This window comes from Panulirus ornatus, chromosome 49 (assembly GCF_036320965.1).
Source record: "Panulirus ornatus isolate Po-2019 chromosome 49, ASM3632096v1, whole genome shotgun sequence".
Lineage (NCBI taxonomy): Eukaryota > Metazoa > Arthropoda > Malacostraca > Decapoda > Palinuridae > Panulirus > Panulirus ornatus.
Window position 1 is genome coordinate 1007501 of NC_092272.1, and position 25356 is coordinate 1032856.

Here is a 25356-nt window from a genome sequence, read left to right on the forward strand (position 1 = left end):
ACCACACACACACACACCATACAAACATACACGTACAAACACTCTCTCTCTCTCTCTCTCTCTCTCTCTCTCTCTCTCTCTCTCTCTCTCTCTCTCTCTCTCTCTCTCTCTCACACACACACACACACACACACACACACACATACAACATACACGTACAAACACTCTCTCTCTCTCTCTCTCTCTCTCTCTCTCTCTCTCTCTCTCTCACTCTCTCTCTCCCACACACACACACACACACCACACACATACAAACATACACGTACAAACACTCTCTCTCTCTCTCTCTCTCTCTCTCTCTCTCTCTCTCTCTCTCTCTCTCTCTCTCTCTCTCTCTCTCCCACACCACACACACACATACAAACATACACGTACAAACACTCTCTCTCTCTCTCTCTCTCTCTCTCTCTCTCTCTCTCTCTCTCTCTCTCTCTCTCTCTCTCTCCCACACACACACACACACATACAAACATACACGTACAAACACTCTCTCTCTCTCTCTCTCTCTCTCTCTCTCTCTCTCTCTCTCTCTCTCTCTCTCTCTCTCTCTCTCTCCCACACACACACACACACACACACACACACACACACACACATACAAACATACACGTACAAACACACTCTCTCTCTCTCTCTCTCTCTCTCTCTCTCTCTCTCTCTCTCTCTCTCTCTCTCCCACACACACACACACACACACACACACACACACACATACAAACATACACGTACAAACACTCTCTCTCTCTCTCTCTCTCTCTCTCTCTCTCTCTCTCTCTCTCTCTCTCTCTCTCTCACACACACACACACACACACACACACACACACACACACACACACATACAAACATACACGTACAAACACTCTCTCTCTCTCTCTCTCTCTCTCTCTCTCTCTCTCTCTCTCTCTCTCTCTCTCTCTCTCCCACACACACACACACACACACACATACAAACATACACGTACAAACACACTCTCTCTCTCTCTCTCTCTCTCTCTCTCTCTCTCTCTCTCTCTCTCTCTCTCTCTCTCTCTCTCCCACACACACACACACACACACACACACACATACAAACATACACGTACAAACACTCTCTCTCTCTCTCTCTCTCTCTCTCTCTCTCTCTCTCTCTCTCTCTCTCTCTCTCTCTCTCTCTCTCTCCCACACACACACACACACACACACACATACAAACATACACGTACAAACTCTCTCTCTCTCTCTCTCTCTCTCTCTCTCTCTCTCTCTCTCTCTCTCTCTCTCTCTCTCCCACACACACACACACACACACACATACAAACATACACGTACAAACACACACTCTCTCTCTCTCTCTCTCTCTCTCTCTCTCTCTCTCTCTCTCTCTCTCTCTCTCTCTCCCCCACACACACACACACACATTGGGAGGAAGTGTATAAATAACCCCCCCCCCAAACACCCCCACACCCCTGGCGAACGCGCCAGCTGTTGGCCTACTCTGCTGCCCCCCCCCCCCCCCCCCTCCGTGTGTGTGGGTGTGTGGGTGAGAGAGAGAGAGAGAGAGAGAGAGAGAGAGAGAGAGAGAGAGATCTTGGCATCATGAGGTCTTCTCCATGCCAAGTGCTGGTCTATCCACGGGGGTACCATCTCTGAGTGCATGTGTCATAATGCATCATGATGATGATGATGGGCCACATGTGCATGTGTCATAATGCATCATGATGATGATGGGCCACATGTGCATGTGTCATAATGCATCATGATGATGATGGGCCACATGTGCATGTGTCATAATGCATCATGATGATGATGGGCCACATGTGCATGTGTCATAATGCATCATGATGATGATGGGCCACATGTGCATGTGTCATAATGCATCATGATGATGATGGGCCACATGTGCATGTGTCATAATGCATCATGATGATGATGATGGGCCACATGTGCATGTGTCATAATGCATCATGATGATGATGGGCCACATGTGCATGTGTCATAATGCATGATGATGATGATGATGGGCCACATGTGCATGTCATAATGCATCATGATGATGATGGGCCACATGTGCATGTGTCATAATGCATCATGATGATGATGATGGGCCACATGTGCATGTGTCATAATGCATCATGATGATGATGGGCCACATGTGCATGTGTCATAATGCATCATGATGATGATGGGCCACATGTGCATGTGTCATAATGCATCATGATGATGATGGGCCACATGTGCATGTGTCATAATGCATCATGATGATGATGGGCCACATGTGCATGTGTCATAATGCATGATGATGATGGGCCACATGTGCATGTGTCATAATGCATGATGATGATGATGGGCCACATGTGCATGTGTCATAATGCATCATGATGATGATGGGCCACATGTGCATGTGTCATAATGCATCATGATGATGATGATGATGGGCCACATGTGCATGTGTCATAATGCATGATGATGATGATGATGGGCCACATGTGCATGTGTCATAATGCATCATGATGATGATGGGCCACATGTGCATGTCATAATGCATGATGATGATGGGCCACATGTGCATGTGTCATAATGCATGATGATGATGATGGGCCACATGTGCATGTGTCATAATGCATCATGATGATGATGGGCCACATGTGCATGTCATAATGCATGATGATGATGATGGGCCACATGTGCATGTCATAATGCATGATGATGATGGGCCACATGTGCATGTGTCATAATGCATGATGATGATGATGATGGGCCACATGTGCATGTGTCATAATGCATCATGATGATGATGGGCCACATGTGCATGTGTCATAATGCATGATGATGATGGGCCACATGTGCATGTGTCATAATGCATCATGATGATGATGATGATGATGGGCCACATGTGCATGTGTCATAATGCATCATGATGATGATGGGCCACATGTGCATGTGTCATAATGCATGATGATGATGATGATGGGCCACATGTGCATGTGTCATAATGCATGATGATGATGATGATGGGCCACATGTGCATGTGTCATAATGCATGATGATGATGATGGGCCACATGTGCATGTGTCATAATGCATGATGATGATGATGGGCCACATGTGCATGTGTCATAATGCATGATGATGATGATGATGGGCCACATGTGCATGTCATAATGCATGATGATGATGATGATGGGCCACATGTGCATGTGTCATAATGCATGATGATGATGATGATGGGCCACATGTGCATGTGTCATAATGCATCATGATGATGATGGGCCACATGTGCATGTGTCATAATGCATCATGATGATGATGGGCCACATGTGCATGTGTCATAATGCATGATGATGATGATGATGGGCCACATGTGCATGTGTCATAATGCATCATGATGATGATGGGCCACATGTGCATGTGTCATAATTGCATCATGATGATGATGGGCCACATGTGCATGTGTCATAATGCATGATGATGATGATGATGGGCCACATGTGCATGTGTCATTATGCATCATGATGATGATGGGCCACATGTGCATGTGTCATAATGCATCATGATGATGATGGGCCACATGTGCATGTGTCATAATGCATGATGATGATGATGATGGGCCACATGTGCATGTGTCATAATGCATCATGATGATGATGGGCCACATGTGCATGTGTCATAATGCATCATGATGATGATGGGCCACATGTGCATGTGTCATAATGCATGATGATGATGATGGGCCACATGTGCATGTGTCATAATGCATGATGATGATGGGCCACTTGTTTGCATGTTGTCATTATTGCATGATGATGATGGTGGCCACATGTGCATGTGTCATAATGCATGATGATGGGCCACATGTGCATGTGTCATAATGCATGATGATGATGATGGGCCACATGTGCATGTGTCATAACGCATGATGATGGGCCACATGTGCATGTGTCATAATGCATGATGATGATGATGGGCCACATGTGCATGTGTCATAATGCATGATGATGATGATGGGCCACATGTGCATGTGTCATAATGCATGATGATGATGATGGGCCACATGTGCATGTGTCATAATGCATGATGATGATGGGCCACATGTGCATGAGTCATAATGCATGATGATGATGATGGGCCACATGTGCATGTGTCATAATGCATGATGATGGGCCACATGTGCATGTGTCATAATGCATGATGATGATGATGGGCCACATGTGCATGTGTCATAATGCATGATGATGATGGGCCACTTGTGCATGTGTCATAATGCATGATGATGATGGGCCACATGTGCATGTCATAATGCATGATGATGATGATGGGCCACATGTGCATGTCATAATGCATGATGATGATGGGCCACATGTGCATGTGTCATAATGCATGATGATGATGATGGGCCACATGTGCATGTGTCATAATGCATGATGATGATGGGCCACATGTGCATGTGTCATAATGCATGATGATGATGGGCCACATGTGCATGTGTCATAATGCATGATGATGATGATGGGCCACATGTGCATGTGTCATAATGCATGATGATGGGCCACATGTGCATGTGTCATAATGCATGATGATGATGGGCCACTTGTGCATGTGTCATAATGCATGATGATGATGGGCCACATGTGCATGTCATAATGCATGATGATGATGATGGGCCACATGTGCATGTCATAATGCATGATGATGATGATGGGCCACATGTGCATGTGTCATAATGCATGATGATGGGCCACATGTGCATGTGTCATAATGCATGATGATGATGGGCCACATGTGCATGAGTCATAATGCATGATGATGAGCCACATGCGCATGTGTCATAATGCATGATGATGGGCCACATGTGCATGTGTCATAATGCATGATGATGGGCCACATGTGCATGAGTCATAATGCATGATGATGAGCCACATGCGCATGTGTCATAATGCATGATGATGATGATGGGCCACATGTGCATGTCATAATGCATGATGATGGGCCACATGTGCATGTGTCATAATGCATGATGATGGGCCACATGTGCATGAGTCATAATGCATGATGATGGGCCATATGTGCATGAGTCATAATGCATGATGATGGGCCACATGTGCATGTGTCATAATGCATGATGATGGGCCACATGTGCATGTGTCATAATGCATGATGATGGGCCACATGCGTCTGTGTGAGCCACATGGCACTGTGTAAGATCTGGTGGTGTCACGGGGGAACAATGAGATTACAAAATTAATTAAGATCACAGTTTTATTTTCCAAAGTCACTCAGTTCATAGCCAAATTAAACTGGTTTTTCCAAAATTAGTTCAGAGCCAGATTAACTTGGTTTTCCAAATTTGGTTCAGAGCGAAATCAACTTCTAGGGTGATTTTATTTTCCAAAGTCAGTTCAGAGCCAAGTTAATTTCTAAGGAGTTTTAATCCAAAGTCAGTTCAGAGCCAAATTAATTTCTAAGGAGTTTTTCCAAAGTCAGTTCAGAGCTAAGTTAATTCGAAGGAGTTTTTTCCAAAGTCAGTTCAGAGCCAGATTCATTTTTATGGATTTTTATTTTCCAAAGTTAGTTTAGAGCCAAATTATCTTCTAAGATGGTATTTTTCCAAAATCAGTTCAGATCCAAATTAACTGCTTACGGTGGTTTTTCAAAAGTCAGTTCAGAGTCTAATTTGGACGATTTTTGCAGGGAAAAAATGCAATTGAGTGGGAGAAGTATAAAAGAAAGAGACAGGAGGTCAAGAGAAAGGTGCAAGAGGTGAAAAAAAGGGCAAATGAGAGTTGGGGTGAGAGACTATCAGTAAATTTTAGGGAGAATAAAAAGATGTTCTGGAAGGAGGTAAATAGGGTGCGTAAGACAAGGGAGCAAATGGGAACTTCAGTGAAGGGCGTAAATGGGGAGGTGATAACAAGTAGTGGTGATGTGAGAAGGAGATGGAATGAGTATTTTGAAGGTTTGTTGAATGTGTCTGATGACAGAGTGGCAGATATAGGGTGTTTGGGTCGAGGTGGTGTGCAAAGTGAGAGGGTTAGGGAAAATGATTTGGTAAACAGAGAAGAGGTAGTAAAAGCTTTGCGGAAGATGAAAGCCGGCAAGGCAGCAGGTTTGGATGGTATTGCAGTGGAATTTATTAAAAAAGGGGGTGACTGTATTGTTGACTGGTTGGTAAGGTTATTTAATGTATGTATGACTCATGGTGAGGTGCCTGAGGATTGGCGGAATGCGTGCATAGTGCCATTGTACAAAGGCAAAGGGGATAAGAGTGAGTGCTCAAATTACAGAGGTATAAGTTTGTTGAGTATTCCTGGTAAATTATATGGGAGGGTATTGATTGAGAGGGTGAAGGCATGTACAGAGCATCAGATTGGGGAAGAGCAGTGTGGTTTCAGAAGTGGTAGAGGATGTGTGGATCAGGTGTTTGCTTTGAAGAATGTATGTGAGAAATACTTAGAAAAGCAAATGGATTTGTATGTAGCATTTATGGATCTGGAGAAGGCATATGATAGAGTTGATAGAGATGCTCTGTGGAAGGTATTAAGAATATATGGTGTGGGAGGAAAGTTGTTAGAAGCAGTGAAAAGTTTTTATCGAGGATGTAAGGCATGTGTACGTGTAGGAAGAGAGGAAAGTGATTGGTTCTCAGTGAATGTAGGTTTGCGGCAGGGGTGTGTGATGTCTCCATGGTTGTTTAATTTGTTTATGGATGGGGTTGTTAGGGAGGTAAATGCAAGAGTTTTGGAAAGAGGGGCAAGTATGAAGTCTGTTGGGGATGAGAGAGCTTGGGAAGTGAGTCAGTTGTTGTTCGCTGATGATACAGCGCTGGTGGCGGATTCATGTGAGAAACTGCAGAAGCTGGTGACGGAGTTTGGTAAAGTGTGTGGAAGAAGAAAGTTAAGAGTAAATGTGAATAAGAGCAAGGTTATTAGGTACAGTAGGGTTGAGGGTCAAGTCAATTGGGAGGTGAGTTTGAATGGAGAAAAACTGGAGGAAGTGAAGTGTTTTAGATATCTGGGAGTGGATCTGTCAGCGGATGGAACCATGGAAGCGGAAGTGGATCATAGGGTGGGGGAGGGGGCGAAAATTTTGGGAGCCTTGAAAAATGTGTGGAAGTCGAGAACATTATCCCGGAAAGCAAAAATGGGTATGTTTGAAGGAATAGTGGTTCCAACAATGTTGTATGGTTGCGAGGCGTGGGCTATGGATAGAGTTGTGCGCAGGAGGATGGATGTGCTGGAAATGAGATGTTTGAGGACAATGTGTGGTGTGAGGTGGTTTGATCGAGTAAGTAACGTAAGGGTAAGAGAGATGTGTGGAAATAAAAAGAGCGTGGTTGAGAGAGCAGAAGAGGGTGTTTTGAAATGGTTTGGGCACATGGAGAGAATGAGTGAGGAAAGATTGACCAAGAGGATATATGTGTCGGAGGTGGAGGGAACGAGGAGAAGAGGGAGACCAAATTGGAGGTGGAAAGATGGAGTGAAAAGGATTTTGTGTGATCGGGGCCTGAACATGCAGGAGGGTGAAAGGAGGGCAAGAAATAGAGTGAATTGGAGCGATGTGGTATACAGGGGTTGACGTGCTGTCAGTGGATTGAATCAAGGCATGTGAAGCGTCCGGGGTAAACCATGGAAAGCTGTGTAGGTATGTATATTTGCGTGTGTGGACGTGTGTATGTACATGTGTATGGGGGGGGGGTTGGGCCATTTCTTTCGTCTGTTTCCTTGCGCTACCTCGCAAACGCGGGAGACAGCGACAAAGTATATAAAAAAAAAAAAAAAAAAAAAAAATTTCCAAAGTTAGTTTAGAGCCAAATTATCTTCTAAGATGGTATTTTTCCAAAATCAGTTCAGATCCAAATTAACTGCTTACGGTGGTTTTTCAAAAGTCAGTTCAGAGTCTAATCAACTTCAAGATTTTTTTTTCCAAAGTCAGTTTAGAGCCAAATTAACTTATATGGTATTTTTTCAAAGTCAGTTCAGAGCCAAATTAATTTCTAAGATTTTTCCAGAGTCAGTTTAGAGCTAAATTTACTTCTATTTTTTTTCCAAAGTCAGTTTAGAGCTAAATTTACTTTTATTTTTTTCCAAAGTCAGTTTAGAGCCAAATTAACTTCTAAGATTTTTTTTCCAAAGTCAGTTTAGAGCCAAATTAACTTCTAAGATTTTTTTTCCAAAGTCAGTTTAGAGCCAAATTAACTTATATGGTATTTTTTCAAAGTCAGTTCAGAGCCAAATTAATTTCTAAGATTTTTCCAGAGTCAGTTTAGAGCTAAATTTACTTCTATTTTTTTTTCCAAAGTCAGTTTACAGCTAAATTAACTTTTATTTTTTTCCAAAGTCAGTTTAGAGCCAAATTAACTTCTAAGATTTTTTTTTCCAAAGTCAGTTCAGAGCCAAATTAACTCCTAAGGTGAAGTGTGAAGGTTGAAGGAATAACAACAGGTCCCATACACTCGTTTCTAACCCCCCCCCCCTTTCTTCCTCCCTCCCTCCCTAATCTCGTTAGTTAAGCTATGGACATTTAATCCCTCCTCCCCCCTCCCCCCATAGTCATCTCTGGGGGGTTGAAGGGGTAGGTTACTGAAGACTTAATACCCCCTCCCCCCCCTTAAACCCACCCTTGCATAGTCATCTCTGGGGGGTTGAAGGGGTAGGTTATTGAACATCTAACACCACACCCCCCCCCCTTAAACCCACCCTTGCATAGTCATCTCTGGGGGGTTGAAGGGGTAGGTTATTGAACATCTAACACACCCCCCCCTTAAACCCACCCTTGCATAGTCATCTCAGGGGGGTTGAAGGGGTAGGTTATTGAACATCTAACACACACCCCCCCCTTAAACCCACCCTTGCATAGTCATCTCTGGGGGGTGGGGGGTTGAAGGGGTAGGTTATTGAACATCTAACACACCCCCCCCTTAAACCCACCCTTGCATAGTCATCTCTGGGGGGTTGGGGGTTGAAGGGGTAGGTTATTGAACATCTAACACACACCCCCCTTAAACCCACCCTTGCATAGTCATCTCTGGGGGGGTGGGGGGTTGAAGGGGTAGGTTATTGAACATCTAATACCACACCCCCCTTAAACCCACCCTTGCATAGTCATCTCTGGGGGGTGGGGGTTGAAGGGGTAGGTTATTGAACATCTAATACCACACCCCCCCCTTAAACCCACCCTTGCATAGTCATCTCTGGGGGGTGGGGGGTTGAAGGGGTAGGTTATTGAACATCTAACACCTCCCTCCCCCACTTAAACCCACCCTTGCATAGTCATCTCTGGGGGTGGGGGTTGAAGGGGTAGGTTATTGAACACCTAATACCACACCCCCCCTCCCCCTTCAACCCACCCTTGCATAGTCATCTCTGGGGGCTGGGGGGGTGTAGGTTACTGGACACTTAACACCTTCCTCCCCCCACTTAAACCCACCCTTGCATAGTCATCTCTGGGGGGGGTGGGGAGGGGTAGGTCATTTAACACCTCCCTCCCCCACTTAAACCCACCCTTGCATAGTCATCTCTGGGGATGAGAGGTTGAAGGGGTAGGTTACTAGTCATTTAACACCCCCTCACCCCCCAGTAAATCCACCCTTGCATAGTCATCTCTGGGGGCTAGTGGGGGAGTAGGTAACAGGATATTTAACACCTCCCTCCCTCCCCTCCCCCCCCGTAAACCCACCCTTGCATCGTTATCTCTGGGGGCTGGGGGGGTTAGGTTACTGGACATTTAACATCTTCCTCCCCCCCTCCCCCTTAAAACTACCCTTGAACATCTCTGGGGGGGAGTGTCGGGGGGGGGGAGCGACGACTCCTGTAACCCCGAACGTTAATTTCTGGTAAAAAGTCTTGTGTATATATAACGAACGATAGATATGGTAAAAGGCCCTGTATATATAACGAACGATAGATATGGTAAAAGGCCCTGTATATATAATGAACGATAGATATGGTAAAAGTCCTGTGTGTATATAACGAACGATAGATATGGTAAAAGGCCCTGTATATATAACGAACGATAGATATGGTAAAAGGCCCTGTATATATAATGAACGATAGATATGGTAAAAGGCCCTGTATATATAACGAACGATAGATATGGTAAAAGGCCCTGTATATATAACGAACGATAGATATGGTAAAAGGCCCTGTATATATAACGAACGATAGATATGGTAAAAGTCCTGTGTGTATATAACGAATGATAGATAAGTACAACAAACCACGGTACTTATAGATAACTGATAACCCAATTAACCAATAAAATAACAGTAACGAATAACGAATAACTGATAATAATCCTAATTAAATAACGGTATAAAAAGAAAAGAGAGAGAAAAAAAAAATATATATATATATATAGTCAAGCGAATTCGTCCAGAGTCCAAGCGCGACCTCGACACACTCTGCAATGACCTCCAAATGCCACAAATACTTTGGTCTTGGTCTCTCTCTCTCTCTCTCTCTCTCTCTCTCTCTCTCTCTCTCTCTCTCTCTCTCTCTCTCTCTCTCGTGGGAGGACAAGCGTCTTTCGCCTCTATGGCCAAGCCACATTGAGCCCATCACCAGAGCCAGCCACAGAGGTCGGTCGAGCCAGCCAGCGAGAACGCAGGACCTAAGGGTGCGAGACCAGCCCTAACAAACTAACAATATGGACCTAAGGGTACGACACCAGCCCTAACAAACTAACAATGAGGACCTAAGGGCACGAGACCAGCCCTGACAAGCTAACAATATGGACCTAAGGGTACGAGACCAGCCCTAACAAACTAACAATGAGGACCTAAGGGCACGAGACCAGCCCTGACAAGCTAACAATATGGACCTAAGGGTACGAGACCAGCCCTAACAACTAACAATGTGAACCTAAGGGTACGAAACCAAACCTAACAAACTAACAATGAGAACCTAAGGGTACGAGACCAGCCCTAACAAACTAACAATGAGGACCTAAGGGTACAAGAGCAGCCCTAACAAACTAACAATGAGGACCTAAGGGTACGAGACCAGCCCTAACAAAGTAACAATGAGGACCTAAGGGTATGAGACCAGCCCTAACAAACTAACAATGAGGACCTAAAGGGTACGAGACCAGCCCTAACAAACTAACAATGAGGACCTAAAGGGTACGAGACCAGCCCTAACAAACTAACAATGAGGACCTAAAGGGTACGAGACCAGCCTTAACAAACTAACAATGAGGACCTAAGGGTACGAGACCAGCCCTAACAAACTAACAATGAGGACCTAAGGGTACGAGACCAGCCCTAACAAACTAACAATGAGGACCTAAGGGTACGAGACCAGCCCTAACAAACTAACAATGAGGACCTAAAGGGTACAAGACCAGCCCTAACAAACTAACAATGAGGACCTAAGGGTACGAGACCAGCCCTAACAAACTAACAACGAGAACCTAAGGTTACAAGACCAGCCCTAACAAACTAACAATGAGAACCAAAGGGTACGAGACACAGAGCCCTAACAACATAAAAAGGCATAAATCTAAAAATAAATGTACTCACACACCTTTAATCCAGCTGACTCTCACCCACTCATCAAAAAAAAAAAAAGTTTTACAGTACTAATCATATGTCTTTTTAAACATGGTGATTATGCAAATTTTGCTCATGTTAACACCTAAAAATATATATAAGTTTCGTGCATGTATCATATGGTTTCCTAATATAAAGGCTGTTTTAATTAAGTAAGCATTTAATCTATTGCTGTTAACCAGCCACACAACTATGGCTTGATACAAAACATAACTATATTCAAAACACAAAAAAAATGTGTAATAATAACACATAAAAATATCTAATAATGATACAGAGTTAAACATGTACGTTTGATGTAACAATGATATGGCGTTTACCATTTATACAAATAAATGGCTGCCCAAGATGTGTGGTGGTGGGAGAGTTCTTCTACACCACTTGTGGGGGCCCACATCTCTTCATCTTTATCACACATTTACACTTCTGTATGTTGCCCACAGCTACCGTCTCATACTGTCTCATAGCCTATGCCAGGTGCCCGTGTGTGTGTGTGTGTGTGTGTGTGTGTGTGTGTGTGTGTGTGTGTGTGTGTGTGTGTGTATGTATGTATGTATGTATGTATGTATGTATGTATGTATGTATGTATGTATGTATGTATGTATGTATGTGTGTGTGTGTGTGTGTGTGTGTGTGTGTGTGTGGTGTGTATGTGTGGTGTGTGTGTGTGTGTGTGCAAAGCCATGTAACAGTGTACTTAAGATTCAACGTATGTGTCAGGTCTTGGGAGCACGCGTAGAATATAAGTACAAACATACTCCAGCAAGCTATATCAGATGAGAGTGGTAAGTGCAGGGTTTAAGACCAATTGTTGTGTAAGTTTTAAGACCAATGGTTGTGTCTGTAATGTGAGGGGAGATATGAATGTTTTTTCGAATGTATGTTATGTGTGAACGTGCCAAAGTTAATATGCACATTACCTCCAGGAAACACGTTCCCTTGTCTTCTGAGCGTGTATAGCATACATTGGCGAATACATAATAAAATGAATGTTGTGCTGGCCTGTACCACAGTGGCGAGCACCATGTGTGTGAAGCCACATCAAGGGGTCAGCCTCTGCCAAGAATCAGGAGGAGTGCCACATGTGGGGGTGGGCCAAGGGGAATGCCTTGTGTAAGGTCTGTGCCAAGTGGAATGCCATGTGTACGGAAAGCACCACACGGAGCATTATAAGTTGGGGCATGTACCTCAGTGTAACCTACCTTGCCTCAGTGATAACTATACCATAGAGATATGAAATATGAGGTCCATATCTCTCCAACACCTACCTGAAGGGGAAGGTGCCTCCACAGGATACGAGTCTTACCTCAGATGGAGAAAGATCCAATCTCACATGTCTTCTGGCTCAAGTGAGGGGACATGGATCTCTGGCCAGATGCTGTGAACCCACTGCTACCCTATCGAGATATGAAATATGTGGGCCATACCTCTCCAACACCTATCTGAAGGGGAGGTACCTTCATGGGATACAGCACTTACCTTGGGTGGACAGGAGTCCAATCTTCTGTGTCGTCTGGCTCAGGTTTGGGGACACGAATCTCTGGCCAGATGGTGTGGACCCACTGCTGGTGCAAGAACACTCCCAGTGCCACCAAGCTGGCCACAAAGTACACCCGCAGCTCACTCCACACCAACAGCCTGAGTCAGAAGAGATACACAGCTAAATAACTGTAATACAAGAGCAACATTCACCAAACCTCCCCAAGACAATGGGTGAAAATAATGCTCTATATAGACACTTCTATATATTTCATTAACTTACACATGACCTCATCACATTCACTAATACTTCCAATTCTTATTGGTTGCATGGAAAAAAATCAAAAAGTTCAGTTTCCCTTTAGAAATTTTCAATCATTACTTTAGCGGTTACACAAAGATATCTATGGCAGTTTATTTGAATGTTTAAATATCATCAGTTACTCAGTGATATCTATAGCAGTTAATTCTAATGATTAAATATCATCAGAAAATCATGCCACAATTTTCTTGGATAATAAAAGTATATAAAAATGTTTTAAGTTTTTTGTAACTCTAAGTTGTAAGATATCTAAAAAAGATGTACATCTATGCATCTGTGACTATATAATAGTAGCTTTTTGTTTTGCAACTCAGACATAATTTTCCCCAAATCAATTACTGCTGCATACATCAAAGCATAGTACATCAAACACTAGAGGCAACTCTGTTATACTGGCTTTTATCTTTTGCAATGTGCTATTTATGTTCACAAAACTTCCATTCATGAACTTCAAACCTATAAAAAAAAAATCCTGAGAAGGGTAAACAGTTTATATATGTACTTTATAAAGGGCAGGGTTTTCACTTCTTCCAAAATTCGTAAGTACTTTTCTTTGTCTCTTCTTTTTCTCTTTCTTTAACCTCTTTCACATTTCAGTCATGGCCAGGCCAGGCATTGTCCGTGACTGAAGCCTCCAACATATATACATCTGAAGCAGAGCTTAGCAATGCTGTTGCCTGTGGGGCAGGGTAGTGCCAGGAATAGATGAAGACAGGCAAGTATGAATATGTACATGTGTATATATGTATATGTCTGTGTATGTATATGTACATATATGTGTATATGTTGATATATATGTATATGTGCGTATATGGGAGTTTATGTATATGTGTGTATATGAGTGGATGGGCCATTCTTCATCTGTTTCCTGGCGCTACCTCACTGACAATAATAAAAGTATATATATATATATATATATATATATATATATATATATATATATATATATATATATATATATATATATATAAAATATATATATATATAATAATTCTCGATTAATATGGGTAAAACTGAAAGTTGATGGAGAGAGGTGGGTGATTATTGGTGCATATGCACCTGGGCATGAGAAGAAAGATCAAGAGAGGCAAGTGTTTTGGGAGCAGCTGAATGAGTGTGTTAGTGGTTTTGATGCACGAGACCGGGTTATAGTGATGGGTGATTTGAATGCAAAGGTGAGTAATGTGGCAGTTGAGGGAATAATTGGTATACATGGGGTGTTCAGTGTTGTAAATGGAAATGGTGAAGAGCTTGTAGATTTATGTGCTGAAAAAGGACTGATGATTGGGAATACCTGGTTTAAAAAGCGAGATATACATAAGTATACTTATGTAAGTAGGAGAGATGGCCAGAGAGCGTTATTGGATTACGTGTTAATTGACAGGCGTGCGAAAGAGAGACTTTTGGATGTTAATGTGCTGAGAGGTGCAACTGGAGGGATGTCTGATCATTATCTTGTGGAGGCTAAGGTGAAGATTTGTATGGGTTTTCAGAAAAGAAGAGTGAATGTTGGGGTGAAGAGGGTGGTGAGAGTAAGTGAGCTTGAGAAGGAGACCTGTGTGAGGAAGTACCAGGAGAGACTGAGTACAGAATGGAAAAAGGTGAGAACAATGGAAGCAAGGGGAGTGGGGGAGGAATGGGATGTATTTAGGGAATCAGTGATGGATTGCGCAAAAGATGCTTGTGGCATGAGAAGAGTGGGAGGTGGGTTGATTAGAAAGGGTAGTGAGTGGTGGGATGAAGAAGTAAGAGTATTAGTGAAAGAGAAGAGAGAGGCATTTGGACGATTTTTGCAGGGAAAAAATGCAATTGAGTGGGAGATGTATAAAAGAAAGAGACAGGAGGTCAAGAGAAAGGTGCAAGAGGTGAAAAAAAGGGCAAATGAGAGTTGGGGTGAGAGAGTATCATTAAATTTTAGGGAGAATAAAAAGATGTTCTGGAAGGAGGTAAATAAAGTGCGTAAGACAAGGGAGCAAATGGGAACTTCAGTGAAGGGCGCAAATGGGGAGGTGATAACAAGTAGTGGTGTTGTGAGAAGGAGATGGAGTGAGTATTTTGAAGGTTTGTTGAATGTGTTTGATGATAGAGTGGCAGATATAGGTGTTTTGGTCGAGGTGGTGTGCAAAGTGAGAGGGTTAGGGAAAATGATTTGGTAAACAGAGAAGAGGTAGTGAAAGCTTTGCAGGAAGATGAAAGCCGGCAAGGCAGCAGGTTTGGATGGTATTGCAGTGGAATTTATTAAAAAAGGGGGTGACTGTATTGTTGACTGGTTGGTAAGGTTATTTAATGTATGTATGACTCATGGTGAGGTGCCTGAGGATTGGCGGAATGCATGCATAGTGCCATTGTACAAAGGCAAAGGGGATAAGAGTGAGTGCTCAAATTACAGAGGTATAAGTTTATTGAGTATTCCTGGTAAATTATATGGGAGGGTATTGATTGAGAGGGTGAAGGCATGTACAGAGCATCAGATTGGGGAAGAGCAGTGTGGTTTCAGAAGTGGTAGAGGATGTGTGGATCAGGTGTTTGCTTTGAAGAATGTATGTGAGAAATACTTAGAAAAGCAAATGGATTTGTATGTAGCATTTATGGATCTGGAGAAGGCATATGATAGAGTTGATAGAGATGCTCTGTGGAAGGTATTAAGAATATATGGTGTGGGAAGAAAGTTGTTAGAAGCAGTGAAAAGTTTTTATCGAGGATGTAAGGCATGTGTACGTGTAGGAAGAGAGGAAAGTGATTGGTTCTCAGTGAATGTAGGTTTGCGGCAGGGGTGTGTGATGTCTCCATGGTTGTTTAATTTGTTTATGGATGGGGTTGTTAGGGAGGTAAATGCAAGAGTTTTGGAAAGAGGGGCAAGTATGAAGTCTGTTGGGGATGAGAGAGCTTGGGAAGTGAGTCAGTTGTTGTTCGCTGATGATACAGCGCTGGTGACTGATTCATGTGAGAAACTGCAGAAGCTGGTGACTGAGTTTGGTAAAGTGTGTGGAAGAAGAAAGTTAAGAGTAAATGTGAATAAGAGCAAGGTTATTAGGTACAGTAGGGTTGAGGGTCAAGTCAATTGGGAGGTGAGTTTGAATGGAGAAAAACTGGAGGAAGTGAAGTGTTTTAGATATCTGGGAGTGGATCTGGCTGCGGATGGAACCATGGAAGTGGAAGTGGATCATAGGGTGGGGGAGGGGGCGAAAATTCTGGGGGCCTTGAAGAATGTGTGGAAGTCGAGAACATTATCTCGGAAAGCAAAAATGGGTATGTTTGAAGGAATAGTGGTTCCAACAATGTTGTATGGTTGCGAGGCGTGGGCTATGGATAGAGTTGTGCGCAGGAGGATGGATGTGCTGGAAATGAGATGTTTGAGGACAATGTGTGGTGTGAGGTGGTTTGATCGAGTGAGTAACGTAAGGGTAAGAGAGATGTGTGGAAATAAAAAGAGCGTGGTTGAGAGAGCAGAAGAGGGTGTTTTGAAGTGGTTTGGGCACATGGAGAGGATGAGTGAGGAAAGATTGACCAAGAGGATATATGTGTCGGAGGTGGAGGGAGCAAGGAGAAGAGGGAGACCAAATTGCAGGTGGAAAGATGGAGTGAAAAAGATTTTGTGTGATCGGGGCCTGAACATGCAGGAGGGTGAAAGGAGGGCAAGGAATAGAGTGAATTGGAGCGATGTGGTATACCGGGGTTGACGTGCTGTCAGTGGATTGAATCAAGGCATGTGAAGCGTCTGGGGTAAACCATGGAAAGCTGTGTAGGTATGTATATTTGCGTGTGTGGACGTATGTATATACATGTGTATGGGGGGGGTTGGGCCATTTCTTTCGTCTGTTTCCTTGCGCTACCTCGCAAACGCGGGAGACAGCGACAAAGTATAAAAAAAAAAAATATATATATAATTATTGATGATTAGAAAAGTAAGGAACAAACTATTGAAGAACAGATGTATAAATGCAAAAATAAAAACTGGATACACTGACACTAAACAATGCAAAAGAAAAATAAATGAAGAAAAGTAAAAAATTTAGAAATATTAATAAAATCAACACAGCAATGAAGTACCAGCACCATACCAAAATGGAATCATTCCAAATGGAAAACAGAATATTCTTCGAATTTCAAAACTTTCTTTGGAACTGTCAAAACGCACTGGGGAATTGTAAGTGCTATGGGTGATGCACACAGATCCATGTACAGATATGCTACTGCTGAAAATGTGAAGAGAGAAAAGGTAATCTGGGTAGAAGAGAGATGGCAAGTACCAGAAGTAGTCTACGAGGGAATAAAGTACCACAGAATGAGCTGAGGGCATGGGATGGAATGTGACAGCAAAGATTTGTTTGGGTGCTGCACCAAATACAATACACTGTGGTCAAGAGATGATAATAAAGGACAAAGCTATAGATCAATAAATTTGCCACACTACTGAAGAACAGCCTCGTTAAAAACATCAATGAACATGAGATTAAGGACACATCTTGAGCTGAAGTGATATATATGAAAGGATTCAGTAACCAGAAAGCATATGGATGCCGTAAAACACTCTGTTTCATAGTTCATAGGTCTGAATGGGTTTATGCTTTCAAAAGCCTGGCAAACTTAAAATCAAACACAAAACCATAGATTCATATCATTCACCACATGTTAGTTTAGAAAAGGATATCACATAAACTGATGAAAATAAAAAAAAGCTTCACAAATCACACGTTAAAACATATTTACATATAAAGTCTTCCTTTTTTAATAGAGGGGAAAAATTATGCAATCAACTGTTCTTAATGCTCTGACTTTTATCTCGTAAAATACGCTTCATGAACATGCCATTTCAATATACAACACACAATACATTTGATATAAAAGATACCAATCTTTCTTTACAAATGGTGACAGCCTTCTCTCCTCATAGCGACAGGTGACCATGTTTAATGGCTTTCCTAACGAAGTTTAATTTGGGTTGGAAATCATGGTAATTTTTCAGGACAGCAATCCACAAGTGTCTCATTAGCTCCAATGCAGACCACTTTTTCTTAGTCATCAAGGTATGAATATGAATCTCATAAGGATCACACTGGCATCATATTTAAAGTTTTATAATTAACAAACCTCCAAATAGTTTATATCAAGTTTGGATGTACACCAATCAATATAAATGCAACCAGTATGAAATCATATTCTTTCAAATTCTCATTCTGTTCTCATAACTTTTAACTTTATCATAAGACAAGATACCATACAATCAAATTATTGTATGTTATAATCTACAGTAGTTTGAAGCTAGCAAAATGCTCACCGAACTCACTCTTAAGTAAAATGACTAGCTGAGTGGTAGATCACAGCAGTACATCAAATGTTGCACATTATGTAACCAAGATGCATAGGGTGGCAAGACCACTGCCACACGCATTTTCAATTATGAGGCATTGCAGTAGAAGTTCTTAATACTGCAACATAGAGGAAAGGTGAAATTGGACTCCTTATTCCACATGATTGCCTCCCTCTTCAACATGGTGCCAGAGCATGAATCTACAAGGTGTCTTTTAATTCTAATTTATTTGCCATTCTTATGGTGTCTAATGTATGATTCTCATAGTTCTCCATATCTCTACTATACGTATAACTTTCACAGTTCTCCTATTCCGCTGATTTATCTGAAAATCACACATTCTTACTTTGCTCTGTACATCCATCTCGATTACTTTGCATACTAAACAAGACAGACTGGTTTGACAGGTTCCTCATCATCTCAGCACCAGGGAACTGGTTTTGCCAACGAGATTGCATTTGAATATCCCAGGGTTAATAAGTGTATCTTATTATCTTTCCACCTTAAACACCTGTAAGATTTCATATATATGTGATTTAGGATAATTAAGGGGAGGCTGGATACGGTCAGTACACAGGCTATCAACCCTACAACAGGTAGAATATTGAATTTGTATGACTAGGATCACATGAATTCCTAAATTTGTAACCAAATCTAAGGTCTTTCCTATGATTACCTTGTGGACAAAGAGGTACTTGTGAATGCTAAGAGTTCTGACTAAATTCTCAACTGCGCTGCATTTGATAAATTTGCAGTGCATTAGCCACTCACCAATCACTAAGTAATTATCAGCGAGCTGAAGGAAATCTGAAGAAACTGAACTGACATTTGGTTCTGAAACAGGTATGGAAAGTACAGTATACATTGTATCTCGTCATTTTTTTCTTAAGGTTATCTCAAGCAAAATTACTTGACGAACAAGTATCCACTGACCTTTAGAAACCACTGCTGGGTTTCAATATCATTCTCTGTACTTCTCTTCAATGCCATAGTATTCACTTGAATATCTACATATATGTACAATGAGACTATTCATAAACTATAAAACAAGAATACTTGTTCAGCCTTATAAAACAAATGCACAAAGAGCTGCTCAAGATTAAGCAATTCAGGTTTTGGTGTATATCAACTGATTATGAAATCACTACCAGTATATATATATATATATATATATATATATATATATATATATATATATATATATATATATATGGTTCATCTGCATCTTAAAAGCTTTCACAACTTGAGTACTTTTGTGCGTATATATATATATATATATATATATATATATATATATATATATATATATATATATATATATATATATATATTCGTTTAAAACCATGGAGTCAAGAGACCCAGTGCTCGATAATGAGATAATAAATTGTACTAAAAGTCCTTATGAAAACCTTCAGTGCTGCCAACGCTATCTCATGGCACTTGTCAGTTCTCTTGGCACACTCATGAAATCCTTCATGTCTCTTTTATTATCTTGACATGACTTTGGAATTAAGTGTTCAGCACAGCTTTCTTCCAAAGTCCCATGCATTTCCATCACTCATGACACAACTAAGTTAGGACTTTGCATTGCTAATATGACATGAGTGAGATTAGGTCATGTAAATCATTTCATATTTCCAAGACGACCCAAAGTCACTCATTTGATCTACTATCACTTAATAAATCTACCATGATAGGGGTGCTTAGAGGTAACACTGTTCATGTCTCATCCCCGTCTAGAAATGACCTTGTGAAGCACAAGACAGGACTGGGGTCATGTCTACATCCGTCAGGTCATGATTTTGTACGTGAGCCACTCACAAAACAGGTCTGGGGTCATGGCCTTGCACACGAATCACTCACAAGACAGGTCTGGGGTCACGTCCACAACGCTTGGGGTCATGACCTTGTACGTGAACCACTCACAAGACAGGCCTGGGGTCATATCTACATCTAGACCGCTCGGGTCATGACCTTGTACGCGAACCACTCAAAACACAGGCCTGAGGACATGTCTACACCCCCTCAGGTCATGACCTTGTACGTGAACCAATCACAAGACAGGCTTGGGGTCATGACCTTGTACGTAAACCACTCACAAGACAGGCCTGGGGGGGGGGGTCATGTCTACACCCCTCGGATCATGACCTTGTACGTGAACCAGTCACAAGACAGGCCTGGGGTCATATCTTCACCCCTTGGGGTCATGTCTACACTCCTTGGGCCATGATCTTGTACGTGAACCAATCACAAGACAGGCCTGGGGTCATGACCTTGTACGTAAACCACTCACAAGACAGGCCTGGGGGGGTCATGTCTACACTCCCAGGGTCATCACATACGTGAACCACTCACAAGCCAGACCTGGGGGGGTCATGTCTACACCACAAGGGTCATCAGAGACGTGAACCACTCACAAGCCAGACCTGGGGGGTCATATCTACACCCCTAGGGTCATCACAGACGTGAACCACTCACAAGCCAGCCCTGGGAGGGTCATATCTACACCCCAGGTTTATCACAGACGTGAACCACTCACAAGCCAGCTCCTGGGGGGGTCATATCTACACCCCCCCAGGGTCATCACAAACGTAAACCACTCACAAGCCAGCCCTGGGAGGGTCATGTCTACACCCCAGGGTCATCACAAACATAAACCACTCACAAGCCAGCCCTGGGGAGGTCATGTCTACACCCCCAGGGTCATCACAGACGTAAACCACTCACAAGCCAGCCTCTGGGGGTCATGTCCTACACCCCCAGGGTTATCACAGACGTGAACAACGCTCCTGGGGGGGTCATATCTACACCCCCAGGGTCATCACAAACGTAAACCACTCACAAGCCAGCCCTGGGAGGGTCATGTCTACACCCCAGGGTCATCACAAACATAAACCACTCACAAGCCAGCCCTGGGGAGGTCATGTCTACACCCCCAGGTTCATCACAGGCGTAAACCACTCACAAGCCAGCCTCTGGGGGTCATGTCTACACCCCCAGGGTTATCACAGACGTGAACAACTCACAAGCCAGCCCTGGGGGGGTCATATCTACATCCCAGGGTCATCACAAACATAAACCACTCACAAGCCAGCTCCTGGGGGGGTCATATCTACACCCCCAGGGTCATCACAGACGCAAACCACTCACAAGCCAGCTCCTGGGGGGGTCATGTCTACACACCCCAGGGTCATCACAAACATAAACCACTCACAAGCCAGCCTCTGGGGTGTCATGTCTACACCCCAGGGTCATCACAGACGTGAACCACTCACAAGCCAGCTCCTGGGGGGGTCATGTCTACACCACTATCCCCCCCAGGGGTCAACGTGACCCCTCACTATCTCCACGAGGCTCAAGCTCCATCACTTTGCCACGGAAACACACACAGATAACACTTTCCACTCTATAAGTCCAAGCCATTTAAAGGCAAACGCCTCCTACAGGAACCACTCCTGTTTCATGAGGTGGTAGGAGGTCGAAGGAGGTCGACCCAGCGACCGCCCGCGCCTCCACGTGCGTGAAGAGGTCACAACAAAGGAGGAGGACCCCACAACCCCCCCAACCATCCATCTCCCCCCCCCCTCACAACTTACCAGAAGAGGCCGTTCACGGCCACAACCCCCAGAGCACTGGTCCCGGGCCGTTCCCAAATGAGAATGGACTGCAGGGTGACCATGTAAGCCTCCCACGGCCCTAGCACCCGGGTGATCTTTCTCGTCTCGGTCTTGCGCCCGCACTGGGACGACCCGCCCTCAGGGGCGTCGCTCCGAAAGGGCCAGAGCCTAAGGAACGCACTCTTCCACGAAGCCATGACTGGTGGGTCACAAGAGCAGACGTACACTGAGCTGAGCCGCAGCTCTGGGCTGCGCAGATGTGAGCCTAAGGAAGAAAACGGGAATCTCTGAACATACACACACACACACACACCATTAGACGACATGTTTATATCAGCGTTCGTTCATGGTAAAAGGCTTATGTATCCCTCTATCCCAGGTTGGGATATAGCTTGGTTTCCTAAAGATATGACGTCAGTTATTGCGTCTCTCTCCCTCCCTTTCCAATTCCCAAGCATCATCATTGCATCATTAATGGCTGCCATTGACGCAACAGGATTATATCACACGTAACTCAACCACGAAGCGTACAGACAAGGATATCAACCATCATCATACGCCATTTGTAATAGACGTCATAGAAGGTTAAAGCTTTAAAGATGACAAAAGAAAAAAAAAAGGACAAAGGGAAAGCGAGCGCGATATTCTTTGTTGACATTATCCAATTCTCCTCCGCCAATCAGCTGACGTCAGGACGACAACAAACCAATCAGAGAAAACCGCGTCCATTTTAGGGTAGACTCAAGGAAAATAAACTATTTTCTTTATATTTAAGTATTAAATCATATTCTGCCATGGAGACTGTGATATGGGAGTGAGGACTATGATTATCATAGGTAAAACACCTCTTAAGAAAGAGAAAAGGCCTATTTTTGGTCTTAAAACTGATGAAAAGGATAGCAAATGGCTCGATATGGAAGGAAAAACCACGAGAGATGAAAAAATACAAAATTTGAAATGTGGACCTGGAGACGAAGGAGGTTATTCAATGCAATAAACCATAGGCAATTAAATTATAACTATGGGATAGAACATACCACAAGAAGGATGGGTGTTCAAAAATCAATAAGAAAAAAAGAAAATCAAACTTGGATGATTTAAAACAGGGATAATGACAAAAATATCTGGGAGGCAGGTTTCTTGAGCCATGAAATCAAACTGGCCTACGGGCAGAGCCCTAATGAACAAAAATATATACATATTTCTAAGTATTGTAGATCAGAGATATTTCTAAGTACTGTAGATTAGAGATATTTCTAAGTACTGTAGATTAGAGATATTTCTAAGTACTGTAGATTAGAGATATTTCTAAGTATTGTAGATTAGAGATATTTCTAAGTATTGTAGATTAGAGATATTTCTAAGTACTGTAGATTAGAGATATTTCTAAGTATTGTAGATTAGAGATATTTCTAAGTATTGTAGATTAGAGATATTTCTAAGTATTGTAGATTAGAGATATTTCTAAGTATTGTAGATTAGAGATATTTCTAAGTACTGTAGATTAGAGATATTTCTAAGTACTGTAGATTAGAGATATTTCTAAGTACTGTAGATTAGAGATATTTCTAAGTACTGTAGATTAGAGATATTTCTAAGTACTGTAGATTAGAGATATTTCTAAGTACTGTAGATTAGAGATATTTCTAAGTACTGTAGATTAGAGATATTTCTAAGTACTGTAGATTAGAGATATTTCTAAGTACTGTATATTTTTGAGAGAGGCAAAGATATGTTTCTCAGTGAGGGCGTGTGACAAAGAGGCCGGGAATAATATCTTTTGGTCGCTATTCAAAATCACTTTTGAATATCTAAGAGAGGCTGGTCGATCCACAGAATTAATATAACTACTTTGCTTTTGAAGGATGTACTAATGTTCTACAATATAACTACTTTGCTTTGGGAGGAGGTACTGATGTTCTACAATATCATGGTATATGGGTGGTTATGTGGCGAAGAACAGGTGGAATATTAGCAATTAAGGTCATGTTTAGGGGGTCTAACTGGTCGTGTGTTGATGGATATGGAGACATGGTAATGTTGTTAGGTTTGGGTCGAAGGACATGATGTGACCTGGTGTTGAGGGACCTGGTCAGTTGTTGTGTGTTGAGGGACCTGTGAGTGTTGTGTGTGTGTTGAGGGACCTGGTAGTGTTGTGTGTTGAGGGACCTGGTAGTGTTGTGTGTTGAGGGACCTGGTAGTGGTGTTGTGTGTTGAGGGACCTGGTAGTGTTGTGTGTTGAGGGACCTGGTAGTGTTGTGTGTTGAGGGACCTGGTAGCGGTGTGTGTTGAGGGACCTGGTAGTGTTGTGTGTTGAGGGACCTGGTAGTGTTGTGTGTTGAGGGACCTGGTAGTGTTGTGTGTTGAGGGACCTGGTAGCGGTGTGTGTTGAGGGACCTGGTAGTGTTGTGTGTTGAGGGACCTGGTAGTGTTGTGTGTGTGTTGAGGGACCTGGTAGTGTTGTGTTGAGGGACCTGGTAGTGTTGTGTGCTGAGGGACCTGGTAGTGGTGTTGTGTGTTGAGGGACCTGGTAGTGTTGTGTGTTGAGGGACCTGGTAGTGTTGTGTGTTGAGGGACCTGGTAGTGTTGTGTTTTGAGGGACCTTGGTAGTGTTATGTGTTGAGGGACCTGGTAGTGTTAGGTGTGTGAGGGACCTGGTAGTGTTGAGTGTTGAGGGACCTGGTAGTAGGTTGTGTGTTGAGGGACCTGGTAGTGGTGTTGTGTTGAGGGACCTGGTAGTGGTGTGTGTTGAGGGACCTGGTAGTGTTGTGTGTTGAGGGACCTTGGTAGTGTGGTGTGTTGAGGGCCTGGTAGTGTTGTGTATGAGGGGACCCTGTAGTGTTGTGGTGTTGAGGGGATCCTGGTATGGTGTTGTGTGTTGAGGGACCTCTGGTAGTGTTGTGTGTTGAGGGACCTGAGTAGTGTTGTGTAGTGAGGGGACCTGGTAGTGTTGTGTGTTGAGGGACCTGGTAGTGGTTGTGTGTGAGGGACCTGGTAGTGTTGTGTGTTGAGGGCCTGTAGTGTTGTGTTGAGGGGACCTGGATGGGTTGTGTGTGGAGGGACCTGGTAGTGTTGTGTGTTGAGGGACCTGGGTAGTGGTGTG

The 25356-nt window shown here is 43.0% G+C and overlaps 1 protein-coding gene across 1 annotated transcript in view; it reads right to left on the reverse strand.

Moving 5' to 3' along the window:
* Window positions 1-22488, reverse strand: part of LOC139764293 (uncharacterized) — a 182700-nt gene extending 160212 nt beyond the window's left edge. Inside the window, exons 1-2 of the mRNA XM_071690780.1 lie at window positions 22233-22488; window positions 13004-13162 (exon numbers count right to left, since the gene is read on the reverse strand). Coding sequence (XP_071546881.1) covers window positions 13004-13162; window positions 22233-22450 — 377 coding nt within the window. The 5' untranslated portion in view covers window positions 22451-22488. The remainder of the gene's footprint in view (window positions 1-13003; window positions 13163-22232) is intronic.
* Window positions 22489-25356: the final 2868 nt, after the last annotated feature.